The 14019-nt window shown below is 40.1% G+C and overlaps 1 protein-coding gene across 4 annotated transcripts in view; it reads left to right on the forward strand.

The window, feature by feature from the left end:
* The window catches only part of CCDC106 (coiled-coil domain containing 106), a 54232-nt gene extending 40724 nt beyond the window's left edge, over positions 1-13508 (forward strand). For 2 of the 4 annotated variants that reach the window (XM_087918387.1, XM_087918389.1), the window contains exons 3-7: positions 1156-1255; positions 2226-2348; positions 7511-7678; positions 8170-8370; positions 11426-13508. In XM_087918387.1, coding sequence (XP_087774513.1) covers positions 1186-1255; positions 2226-2348; positions 7511-7678; positions 8170-8370; positions 11426-11838 — 975 coding nt within the window. In that variant the 5' untranslated portion in view covers positions 1156-1185 and the 3' untranslated portion in view covers positions 11839-13508. Of the gene's footprint in view, positions 1-1155; positions 1256-2225; positions 2349-5075; positions 5126-6095; positions 6220-7510; positions 7679-8169; positions 8371-11425 lie in introns of those variants that run through there. The other 2 variants (XM_026711776.2, XM_087918388.1) reach the window with 2 other exon arrangements.
* The last annotated feature ends 511 nt before the right edge of the window (positions 13509-14019 follow it).

Consider the following 14019-nt stretch of genomic DNA (forward strand, 5'->3'; position numbering starts at 1 on the left):
ATGAAACCTAGCTTCCTAACTAATGATGGCCATCCATTTACCCGGAGCCAAGCTGCACTAAAGGCCTCCAATAAAGTAACACAATGTTGCCAGCCAATCAAGATACAAAAAGAGCCAAAACCAGACAGAAGATATTAGAAACACCAATCAAGCAGAACACAGCAAACTCCAAGACCAATAAACACAGACCAAGACTCCCAACCAATCAAGATGAAGAAAAAACGATTCTGGCACAGCAATACGTTGCCCCAAATTTAAATCTGAAACCACTATAAAAGTCTGACTCACAGACGAACACAATACAGAAGCCTGATGATGGCAGATGAGATTCTGCCAAAACATTGCTACAACTTTAAAAGCACAACTACAATGACATGGGAAAATACCCGAATAAAGCTGAATAACATACATGTAAGTACCCACGAAAACTTAAGAAAATAAATACACACACACACACACACACACACACACACACACACACACACACACAACCCTGTGAGGTGGTTTTGGCTAAGAGAGAGTGGTTGGCCCAAAGTCATTCAGTTGGCTTTCATGGCTAAGGCAGGACTAGAACTAACTGTCTCCTGGTCTTGGCCCAAAGTCCTCCAGAAAACTCAATCTTTGCAAATCATGTTTTTCTCTATTTAGTGGCCCCAGCAGCATGTGAATTGGTTAGGGTTGATGGGAACTATAATCTAACAACAAATGGAAAGCCACAGATTTTCCAGTCTGGATTTTAATAACTCCCATTAGTTGCAGGAACTGGGGAATGTGCATCCTGTTAGGGAATTACAACAGTTTCTCTGTTCAGAAGGAAGCATCGGCTTCTTTGTTTCAGTTCTACCGTTGCTATTTCTGTGCTATTTCTATGAAAGTTCTACTACTGCTGCTATTTCTATGTCTATGCATTTCCCTCTCCCATGTATGCCATTCTGATCTTTAGAAATGTCACACCAGCAGTTGTGAAAGGCAGCCATTTAGAATTTCCTGAAAGACGCCCTTTGATGGTTGCGGAATTTTGTTGAAGGGAGACCTTCAGACTCCTTGACTTAGAGTTGACTTGGAAGGAAAATCTAGACCGGAGGTTTCTGGGAGTGGAGAAAGGAGGGATGTGTGATCCATAGTCCTAGTTATAGCTTCCATCCTGTCCTCTAGGTTGGAAATACTCATCGGGGAGAGAGGACGATGAATGAAAGTAATCATCACCAGCGAGCAGGTGTAGGTAGGGGTTGCTGTGGAGTTGGAGCAAAGCAAGGTGTGTATATTGGCTGGGCACGAAGTGGATTGTTCCAGGATTGAGGCAAAGTCCTTGTATTCCTGGAATAATCACGGAGACAGACACGTGTTAGCTAGGTTTACATTTTACTGAAATCAAGATGAAAATTTGAATCCAACCCACCGTGTGGGTTCATATGCTGCTCTAAATCAAATCCAGATAAGCCCATTTCTATCTTCTGTGTATGCTCATTAGATACCTATGGAGCTCCTAATAAGAATTTTCATTGCATTCCTTCTTATGATGAGCCATGATTTGCTTAATAATCATTATGGTAAACTACAGGTGGCTGGGTTCTCATTCCCTAACCTACAAACAAGTACATGTAGGAATCGGTCCCTATAGCTTGGAAAAGAGGTTTTATGACTTAGCATAATGAAGGAATCCAGCCCCAATTTTTTTTTTTAAAGATATGGGCATCCATAGGGGAACCCAGTTCATATATCTGGCAAGGAATATCAAAAGATTTCTGATCAGGAGTATTTCTAAATTCAACGATTTTAGAAATAGCATCTGAATAATGACGATTCTTTCCTTTTATGGTAGAATCTCAAGATTAACATCACGCTGTGGAGCTAAACACATAGAAGTGTTAAAGTACCACCACTTTCATACAGGTTTCCCCTATTATATTCAACACGTCCCATAAACATGAATTATTATTACACAGTTGTGTTTATTTTCTTGCCAGTGGAACTGTCTCTTTTATTCAGCTAGTAGCGAAAGTCTTTAGACTTGAGACTTTCAAGAAGAGATTGGACTGCCATTTGTCAGAAATAGTATTAGGGTCTCCAAGCTTGGGGGAGTTGGACTAGATGACCTACAAGGTCCCTTCCAACTCTGATTATCTGTTATCTGTAGTTGAACTAAACCATGGCTTAGCATGTTGAACCTTGTGTATTCCAAGTTTCTTATATTTCTTCCCCTCCACCAATATTTATGTTTACAGTGAAAGAGAATAATGAAACTTGTGAACCAGCCTTACTTTCGGACGAGCCATGCCAAATGGAGTCCCAGACACAGATTCAACAACAGTTACACTATGGTCTGAGCACCCTGGAACATTTTGATGGTAAGAAACAATGTCACCTTCCCCTTATAAGCAAGTAAACATCCTTTAGCTGTGTCCTGGGCCATGTAGGCAGAGGACCTCAAGGCACTCCATTTCAGCCACTGGGAACCGGAAAGTGCTCTTCTGTTTCTTCCCCGATTGTAGCAAGTCTGGAAAATTGCTAAGAAAAATAATATTGTCGCCATCTGCAGTAGAAAAGGGTATTGAAGTATCCTGGGACCAAGGCTGTGCAGCACAGAGGATTCTGTCTCCAGAAAGTGCTGAGGGGGCAAGTGTAGCACCGTGTTTAGAATGCAGTAAGAAGGGGAGTTCTTTCCCGAGACTGAACCCAAGCACAGATAGTAACAATGCCTTGTTTAGTGACCATCCAAAGTTATGATGATGCTGAAAAATAACTTTGGGACTAGTCCTCCCACTTCTGACTGTTGTAGTGTCCTCATAGTCATGTGGTTGAGATTCATACACTTCACAATTGCTGGCCTTTTATAACCACGGTGACATCCTGCGGTCATGTGATTGCTATTTGCTCATTTCATAGTCGGCTTCCAACAAGCAGAGTCCGTGGAGAATCCCGAATTGTGATCACATCTTGCTTAACAATCTGTGATGACTTGCTTAATGGCCTTAGCAAAAATGAGGTTGTAAATCTGTCGCGGTCATACAATGCCTTGCTTAATGACCGCGTTGCTTAGCAATGGTTGTTAACCAAAGGCTAGTTGTTAAGTTGTTGTTAACCAATGAGTGCATAGCTCTAATAGATTTCTATAAACCTGGGGAATGGGGGTGGGTAGGTGGTTCTACATAAACCTTGCAAGCGTGAGAGACTGTAGTTTCCTAGCAAAGCACGAGTTTTCTAGGTAGAAATTTGCAGTATGTTTGGCTATTTTGTGATTAAGTATATTAGGCAAACACTGCTCTTATCTGATATTTACAAGGGTCATGGAATCTCTGCAGACTGTCTATGTTAATTCTGTATTTCATTATATCGTGGAAAAGTAGCTTTGAATCGTTATACTCAATAATAAATGAACAAGTAGCATATTGTGACTCATTGGTTTGAGGTCTCTAGTTTTAGGACAGACCACATTTTTGATCCCATTTATGGGGAAATATTGAACATTCAGTAGGGTTCACAAGCTTTAAGCAACCCACATATTGGACAGACCAATAGAAAATAAGTACCCGCCTGGATAGAACACAAATATGCAGTCAAAAAGCTGGAACACAGTGCTTCCTCCACACTAGTCCAACACATGGAGCCACAGGTCATAGCATCAACTTCAATGGCACCAAAACCCTAACCACTATAGAAAACCCCAGCCATAGAATCATCAGAGAAGCCATAGAGATTGAAAAAAAGACCAGAAAGTCATGAATAGAAGAGATAGATTCCACCAGGCTGTCAATCATTTGGAAGCCTGCACTCACAAACAAAAAATCTCTACACCACAAGCCAGGCAAACCCCGGGCACAGATAGATCCCCCTGATACCTCCAGCTCAAACACACCCCAACCAGGCACCCAGATGAAACCTAGCTTCCTAACTAATGAGTGGCCATCCATTTACCGGAGCCAAGCTGCACTAAAGGCCTCCAATAGGAAAAAGTAACACAATGTTGCCAGCCAATCAAGATACAAAAAGAGCCAAAACCAGACAGAAGATATTAGAAACACCAATCAAGCAGAACACAGCAAACTCCAAGACCAATAAACACAGACCAAGACTCCCAACCAATCAAGATGAAGAAAAACGATTCTGGCACAGCAATCCGTTGCCCCAAATTTAAATCTGAAACCACTATAAAGTCTGACTCACAGACGAAGACACAATACAAGCCTGATGATGGCAGATGAGATTCTGCCAAAACATTGCTACAACTTTAAAAGCACAACTACAATGACATGGGAAAATACCGAATAAAGCTGAATAACATACATGTAAGTACCCACGAAAACTTAAGAAAATAAATACACACACACACACACACACACACACACACACACACACACACACAACCCTGTGAGGTGGTTTGGCTAAGAGAGTGGTTGGCCCAAAGTCATTCAGTTGGCTTTCATGGCTAAGGCAAGGACTAGAACTAACTGTCTCCTGGTCTTGGCCAAAGTCCTCAGAAAACTCAATCTTTGCAAATCATGTTTTCTCTATTTAGTGGCCCCAGCAGCATGTGAATTGGTTAGGGTTGATGGGAACTATAATCTAACAACAAATGGAAAGCCACAGATTTTCCAGTCTGGATTTTAATAACTCCCATTAGTTGCAGGAACTGGGGAATGTGCATCCTGTTAGGGAATTACAACAGTTTCTCTGTTCAGAAGGAAGCATCGACTTCTTTGTTTCAGTTCTACCGTTGCTATTTCTGTGCTATTTCTATGAAAGTTCTACTACTGCTGCTATTTCTATGTCTATGCATTTCCCTCTCCCATGTGTATGCCATTCTGATCTTTAGAAATGTCACACCAGCAGTTGTGAAAGGCAGCCATTTAGAATTTCCTGAAAAGGCGCCCTTTGATGGTTGCGGAATTTTGTTGAAGGGAGACCTTCAGACTCCTTGACCCAGAGTTGACTTGGAAGGAAAATCTAGACCGGAGGTTTCTGGGAGTGGAGAAAGGAGGGATGTGTGATCCATGAGTCCTAGTTATAGCTTCCATCCTGTCCTCTAGGTTGGAAATACTCATCGGGGAGAGGGCGATGAATGAAAGTAATCATCACCAGCGAGCAGGTGTAGGTAGGGGTTGCTGTGGAGTTGGAGCAAAGCAAGGTGTGTATATTGGCTGGGCACGAAAGTGGATTGTTCCAGGATTGAGGCAAAGTCCTTGTATTCCTGGAATAATCACGGAGACAGACACGTGTTAGCTAGGTTTACATTTTACTGAAATCAAGATGAAAATTTGAATCCAACCCACCGTGTGGGTTCATATGCTACTCTAAATCAAATCCAGATAAGCCCATTTCTATCTTCTGTGTATGCTCATTAGATACCTATGGAGCTCTAATAAGAATTTTCATTGCATTCCTTCTTATGATGAGCCATGATTTGCTTAATAATCATTATGGTAAACTACAGGTGGCTGGGTTCTCATTCCCTAACCTACAAACAAGTACATGTAGGAATCGGTCCCTATAGCTTGGAAAAGAGGTTTTTATGACTTAGCATAATGAAGGAATCCAGCCCCAATTTTTTTTTTTTAAAGATATGGGCATCCATAGGGAACCCAGTTCATATATCTGGCAAGGAATATCAAAAGATTTCTGATCAGGAGTATTTCTAAATTCAACGATTTTAGAAATAGCATCTGAATAATGACGATTCTTTCCTTTTATGGTAGAATCTCAAGATTAACATCACGCTGTGGAGCTAAACACATAGAAGTGTTAAAGTACCACCACTTTCATACAGGTTTCCCCTATTATATTCAACACGTCCCATAAACATGAATTATTATTACACAGTTGTGTTTATTTTCTTGCCAGTGGAACTGTCTCTTTTATTCAGCTAGTAGCGAAAGTCTTTAGACTTGAGACTTTCAAGAAGAGATTGGACTGCCATTTGTCAGAAATAGTATTAGGGTCTCCAAGCTTGGGGAGTTGGACTAGATGACCTACAAGGTCCCTTCCAACTCTGATTATCTGTTATCTGTAGTTGAACTAAACCATGGCTTAGCATGTTGAACCTTGTGTATTCCAAGTTTCTTATATTTCTTCCCCTCCACCAATATTTATGTTTACAGTGAAAGAGAATAATGAAACTTGTGAACCAGCCTTACTTCCCGGATGAGCCATGCCAAATGGAGTCCCAGACACAGATTCAACAACAGTTACACTATGGTCTGAGCACCCTGGAACATTTTGATGGTAAGAAACAATGTCACCTTCCCCTTATAAGCAAGTAAACATCCTTTAGCTGTGTCCTGGGCCATGTAGGCAGAGGGACCTCAAGGCACTCCATTTCAGCCACTGGGAACCGGAAAGTGCTCTTCTGTTTCTTCCCGATTGTAGCAAGTCTGGAAAATTGCTAAGAAAAATAATATTGTCGCCATCTGCAGTAGAAAAGGGTATTGAAGTATCCTGGGACCAAGGCTGTGCAGCACAGAGGATTCTGTCTCCAGAAAGTGCTGAGGGGCAAGTGTAGCACCGTGTTTAGAATGCAGTAAGAAGGGAGTTCTTTCCGAGACTGAACCCAAGCACAGATAGTAACAATGCCTTGTTTAGTGACCATCCAAAGTTATGATGATGCTGAAAAATAACTTTGGGACTAGTCCTCCCACTTCTGACTGTTGTAGTGTCCTCATAGTCATGTGGTTGAGATTCATACACTTCACAATTGCTGGCCTTTTTATAACCACGGTGACATCCTGCGGTCATGTGATTGCTATTTGCTCATTTCATAGTCGGCTTCCAACAAGCAGAGTCCGTGGAGAATCCCGAATTGTGATCACATCTTGCTTAACAATCTGTGATGACTTGCTTAATGGCCTTAGCAAAAATGAGGTTGTAAATCTGTCGCGGTCATACAATGCCTTGCTTAATGACCGCGTTGCTTAGCAATGGTTGTTAACCAAAGGCTAGTTGTTAAGTTGTTGTTAACCAATAGTGCATAGCTCTAATAGATTTCTATAAACCTGGGGAATGGGGGTGGGTAGGTCGTTCTACATAAACCTTGCAAGCGTGAGAGACTGTAGTTTCCTAGCAAAGCACGAGTTTTCTAGGTAGAAATTTGCAGTATGTTTGGCTATTTTGTGATTAAGTATATTAGGCAAACACTGCTCTTATCTGATATTTTACAAGGGTCATGGAATCTCTGCAGACTGTCTATGTTAATTCTGTATTTCATTATATCGTGGAAAAGTAGCTTTGAATCGTTATACTCAATAATAAATGAACAAGTAGCATATTGTGACTCATTGGTTTGAGGTCTCTCTAGTTTTAGGACAGACCACATTTTTTGATCCCATTTATGGGGAAATATTGAACATTCAGTAGGGTTCACAAGCTTTAAGCAACCCACATATTGTACCCAAACAAATCAGCCACATCTTGGCTAAAACTGGTGGCCTAATTCACAGTGCATTTTAAGAGAATGATTAGATATCCCCAGAATACGCTGAACTAGGAACTGCTTCTTGTTGTGTCTTGGATATTTCAGAGAGGCCGGCTCCTTCATTGACTCTGGTGAACAGTATGAAGACCCAGTTACATATGGCATTGGAAAGGAACTCTTGGCTGCAGAAGAGAATTGAAGATCTGGAAGAAGAACGAGATTTCTTGCGCTGCCAGCTAGACAAATTCATCTCTTCAGCCCGCCTGGATGCTGGTAAACATTCTGGAGGCTAATGGAGTGGTTTTGCTGAAAACACTTCATTGGAAATAATAATAATCTAGAAATATATGGGGGTGAGATGAGTGGAGAATGAGCGCCAAGGCATTTCAGCTCTGAAGAGAAATGGAGGAACAATTTAAGATAAGGATCAAACATTGAAGTAGACTCTTTTGACTTGAGGGCACATTCAGAATTTTGAGACTGGCTGGGGATATCTAGATATTGAAGTCCATACATCTTCAAATTGAAAAAAAACTGCTCTAGAAAGTGGGGATAATGTGCATTGGAGCTATAGAGGTTGAATTTAACTGCGCACAAAGATCCATAGGCTGATTATTATCCTTATTAAAGTAAAAATGTGATATATGGTATCACACTTTTGTGACTTGGAGGAAATTGAGCTGGGTAACCCAGGAGAGTGCCCTTGAGCTTCCCATCTCCCTGGCCAGGTGTGATTCACTTAGCCTTTCTCTCCTCCAACCTAGATGATCACTGCTGCAAAAAAAAACTGCCCCGGAGAGCCGAAATATTGGAGAGCCGAAATGGAGATGTGACAGATGATGACAGCATGGCCCCCTGGATGACCACTAGTCCTGAAGAAGGAGGTTCTGTGGAACACAAGAAGCTCATAGCAGGGTTGAACCGCCGATGCTTTGCCAAGCCTAAAATCCGGGAGAGGCAGAGAGGTAAGTACTGAGGCTTCAAAGCTTTGGAGAGCCCTGCATCAAAAGTTATAGTATTGTCTCTCAACCATATCAATTTTAAGATGCATGTGTGTGAATTCACAGAATTCCCCCAGCCAGCAACACTGAGTTATAGTATTATCATTAATGTTATTCTACTGTACAGGTAGTCCTCAACTTGCAACCATTCATTTAGGGACCATTTGAAGTGATGACATAAGATTGGTCCCATACTTATAACCGTCATAGCATGTAGCATCCCAACTGTCACATGATCAAAATTCAGGCACTTGGCAACTGGTATATTTAAAACAGTTGCAATGACCTGGGGTTATGTTATCGCCATTTGCAATCTTGCCAGCCAGCTTCTGACAAGCAAAGTCAATGGGAGAAACTGGATTTGCTTAATGACTGTGCGATTCACTTAACGACCACAGTGGTCCGCTTAGCAACCATGGTGAAAAAGGTCATAAAATCAGGTGTGACATACATTAAGAATCACCTTTCTTAGCAACAGAAACTCTGGTCCCAGTTGTGGTTATAATTTGAGGATTACCAGTATAATAAAATAATAATTTGTAGGCTATTTAGCACTTCCAATTTGATCTCAAAAAATTACTTGGAACTAGAAGGGGAACACAACTCTTTCATTTGGGCTGGATTCATAAAAATGTTTTTAATGGTTTTTTTTTAGTATATCCTAACAATCAAAATAAATTGATTATTTTTTTCATTACTTAGCCCTTAGCATTACCCCTGTCCAATCTATTTTTTAAAAGTGGACATTTAACCAGTGTCACTAAATAAAATTACTTTCATTTTCAGTTCCATAAAAAGTGGGTCTTTTTCCCAATAGAAAATTAATTCCTTAACAGTCTTCATTCATTATTCTCTTGTTATTTATTTATATAAGTAAGAAGTAAATGCTCAAAAGAGCATCCAGGATTTATATAAAGCCAGTAGAAGATAAAATGATTACCACCATTACAATCTAAAAAAATCTAGCACAAAAGGGATAGGAAGAGGGAAGAGGAAAAATAAACAAATTTGAAATTAAATTTAAATGTACTGTATTTGCAATCAGTTTGAATTAAAAGCAAAGAACTAAATGGAATTAATTCCTCAATATTTCAGACAGGTTTCTGCTGCTGTCTCTTTGCTACAATAAAGTGAAGTTCTTAAGTTTAAATGCTTTAAATTTCTTCAAGCATATTTTTCTTACTAGATTTAAGAACAAACATGATTAGAGCTCTCATTTAGCCATAGATCTAGTAGACAAGACTGTTGTTATTCCCCTTTTATTCTGTAAATCAGTGGTCCCCAACCTTTTTTGTGCCACGGCCCGGTACCGGCATCACAAAATGATCTGTGGCCCGGTACCGGCATCAGCATGCATGACAAGGCAAGGCAAGCCGAGTGACTGGCCAGCCAGCCGTCCCCAGCTTCTCCCCGCCACCTTCAACTCCTCCTTTGTACCTTTGTTGATGGACTTCGCTTCGGGACGGCTTTGGGATGGTCGCTCGGCTCGCCTTGCCTTGGGTGCTGAAAGAATCCTCGCGCCTTAGTTTCGTTCGAAGCCCCCCCTTCAATGAAACTAAGGTGCGAGGATTCCTTCAGGACCCAAATGCCGCTTTCCAACTGGAAAAGCTCACCCGGAAGCACTTTCTTGTCAAACAAGATGGTGGCGCCCTGCAAACCGGCGGCTCGATAGGAAATGTTCCACGGCCCGGTACCGGTCCACGGCCCGGTGGTTGGGGACCCCTTCTGTAAATGACTCAACACACTTAATACGCCATCGTCTTCTTTTCCTCACAATTGGCAGAGTTTTAATCATTTTTTATTAGTACATTAAATACATCCCTATGTATGATTGCAAATAAAGATTGGAAACCTCAGAAGAACATGTTCGTAACCTTGACATGAAATAGGATTATTCTTGAATATCCCCTTAGCTTTTACTATTTTTGAATATCACCTCTGAATGATAATACTTACATTGGGAGATGCTTTTCTAGTACAGTGGCAGTGATACTAGAAAAGAAAACATATACAGGAGAAATGCAGCTAAGCACCTGACTATCAGTTGCTAGGTAATATGTATGTATAGGTGTGTGGATTAGCATTCTCCTATTTTTGGCTTTTTGGAAGCATCTCATTAGCTGCTATGGGAACAAAATCCTGAAATAGGCAATTTTGATTTGATTCAGCTGAACCTTTATATTATAACAGAGATTTATGATATTATAGTATAGGTATTTTTTATTTTGAGGAAAGAAAGTAAGAAGGAGGAAGGAGAACCTAGACTGTGAAAAACAAAGATCCCTGCAGTATTGCAAGCATAGACAACTGAGCATCTCAGACATTTTACATTCTTCAGTCACAACCAGTATGGGCAGTGCCAAGTATTGTGGGAACTTTCATTAAAATGTTTGTAACAGATATCTTGACTTATAGAAACATGGAATTTTGATTTTGTTTATTCAAATCTTCTCACATCAAAGTCTCAAGTCGTTATAAACAAATATAACCTGTTCTCCTTTCTCTCCCTCCCCTCATCTTGCCCTTCCCTCTTTTTTTGATCCATTCCTAAACTACTCACCATCTTATTTCTTACTATTTCTGATCTTGACAATTGTGATATATGCCTCCTGTTTGACTTTTCTTTCCTTCTTTTTGCAATGTATCTTCTCTGTCCGTCTTTGTCTTTTCACATCTATTGATGTTTTCAACTAAAATGTGTATGTATGTGTGTGTGTGTGTGTGTGTGTATATATATTAACCTGATCTGTGACTTATTTTCTGCCTTTTGCCTTGCCTGTCCTGATGAGGTATATGGCCTATTGTAACCCTTCCACATCATGTTCTTTTCTGCTTCTCCATCCTAACTTGTTGCTTTCTTGCCTTAATGGCAATTTTTAAAATTTCTTTTATCTCGGCTTTCATGTCTGGTGTTTGTGAGGTGCTGGTCTTCTCTTTCTGCATTTTGCTGTTCAATTACACTGCTGTTTGTCTCTGTCCTCCATGGCATTGTCCACCTGAACTCAAACTCACCATAAAGTCAAGGATGTGGATGGAGTCCTCTGCCGGTATAAAAAGATCCTGTACACTTTTCAGAAGATGCAAAGCATGAGTCGGGCCTTTGAATATCATCGGGTGGATCGTAACACCGTGGCGTTGACCACCCCCATAGCAGAGCTCCTTATTGTTGCTCCTGAAAAATTGGCTGAAGTGGGTGAGTTTGACCCATCTAAGGAGCGTCTGCTTGAATATTCCCGACGATGTTTCATGGCACTAGATGACGAGACACTCAAGAAAGTCCAGGCCCTCAAGAAAAGCAAGCTTCTGCTGCCCATCACTTACCGCTTCAAGACAAAAACAGACTCTCCTGCGTCAGCTGCTGGCAACTCTGTCCCCTCTCCTGCTGCGCCACCCAAGCATCTTCTGCCAGTCGCTGAATGCTACAAGCGATGAATCCTCTCCTGGTGCTACTGCCAGAACCTATTTTGCCAGTCCTTTGAGCTCTTTCTCTGTACCTTCTGCCCCCTCCAATCCCATCCATTACTCACCAAACTCAGTATTTCTTGGAGTTTTCTACCGTGATGCACAACCACCTCCCACATTTTCCTAGGTTTAAATACTGAATGAACCCACCTTTTCACAGTGTATCTTTACAAAAAGGGTCTGGGAGTAGTTTCCTAGGATTATTACTTGACTATAGATCTGCCTATCTATGCTTCCCTCTTTAAAGGCTTCCTCACAGCTACAGGATTGCTTTCATTCTTCCTCCTTCCACCTGAGTTTGGCCAGAGGAGAAACAATGGCAAAGGTGGAGTTAACATACATAGGACCCATCCCACAATAAATAACATCACGGATAAACTAGTTGTAATTGCCCAGGTTAACTTGAAACACCTAGCCTTGTTGGTTTATTAACAGATGGTAATTATAGCCTTGCACATAAAATATAAAGCCAAACAGTTTTAAAATAAACTGTCATTTGGGGTACATCAAACAAATGATATAAGATGGTAAAGTTTGCAAAAATATCTCTGTCAGCAGTAGCATGTTGCCAACATTGCTGGTTAGGCTGATTTGGTGTTAAGGATAACCATCTAATAGTTAATAGTAGGTCAGATGACAGTAACCTAAGGGAGAGGAGTTGCTTCAGTGAGAGCCAAATCACTGTAACCAACAGAAATTATCAATTTCTAAACTGAAAGAGGGAAGATAGGCATGATGCACTTCTATAGTTTTACCTCTCCTTTCTTGAAAATATTTTCGGTGTTTTCTGAGCTGTTAGCAGGTCCTATTGTTAGTGTATCAATCCCCCTTTTTTGCTGCTGTTGTGGTTATCTTTATTCCATTTTGGCTGCTGTTGTGGTTATCTTTATTCCATTTTCTCTACAGTGTTACTATGATTGGAAGAATTGTCGAATTGAGCTGTCTCTGCTTTCCCATTTTCTCCAAAAGATATTCTCACATCCTGAGCCCCTACCACCTTTTTTACCTTAGTTTTGGAAGGTATTGCTTAAACCTTTTCCCTAGCTATTGTCCTGCTCCAAACCCTCAATTGGATTTTTCTGCTAGCAATTTTATACCCCCACCCCCACCCCAATGTTAGTGAGGAAGTGTGCTTCAATGCAAGGACTTGAATTATATGTTGCATTCCTTGAGGGTGCTTTATTTTTATTCAGTGTAATTAGAAGATTATTCCCACTGTGCCTGTAATTTCTTTCTCTCCAATGCTTTTTCTGTATTAAAAAAGAAATTAAAAAGAAAATATGGTATTAAACATTTTATTAAAACACAATTTAAATTAAAGAGAACATTTTGGTATAACATTCTGCATAATGTATTTTTTTACATAACCTTGTATAACATTGCAAAATGGGGCAAATGTATGAACTATTAGAGTGAAGAGATCCAATTTGGATTACATTTGGACTTGTTCAGTTGGTTTTCCCTTGGTAAGATGGGAGTACTAGTTATTTTTCAGTTCTATTTGTATAAGAATGAGATTTAAAAGTGTATAATAGTGTATATGTAACTTCAAAGTTTCCTAAAAGAAAATGTTTAAAATGAGAGCACAATTAAGTTCAACAGACAATTTGCAAATAAATGATGCGTTAGAACAAAAGAAATAGATAATGCTTTTGAATTTGCTATAAATTCATAAAGAAATGGGGAAACTTTCATGTTGATAAAATTAAACTTGGAGGATGTGAAAGTACAATCCTCTTAAGAAAATATGCAGGAAAATGCACCATAAGGGTAAACCTACAGGGTGGTGCTGTAAGGTAGACAAAATTATGCTAGATTGTCAGGGAAAGACATAAGTTTCACAAACTTCAGGAACATGTCTGCTCCCCTTCAAAAATATAAAAACAATTGGAAATGTTGATGTTACCTAGTTAGAGTAATGAAACCTCTGCAAATAAACAAGCAAGCTCAGAACACCAAGAAATCAGTAATTATCTGTCTATAGTATTAGCTTGTGAAAAAGGGAAGATAACAATGCTCTTTATATTAGAACATTTGCCCTAGAAAGAATACTGTTTATGAATTATTCCTATATTACAAGTATTTTGATAAAAGTTCAGTGCCACCTGGTAACATGAATACAAAAATCTACCAGGTGTGCATTGTCTACAT

The sequence above is a fragment of the Pseudonaja textilis genome, chromosome Z (genome assembly GCF_049901715.1).
Source record: "Pseudonaja textilis isolate UNSWEBS1 chromosome Z, rPseTex1.2, whole genome shotgun sequence".
NCBI lineage: Eukaryota > Metazoa > Chordata > Lepidosauria > Squamata > Elapidae > Pseudonaja > Pseudonaja textilis.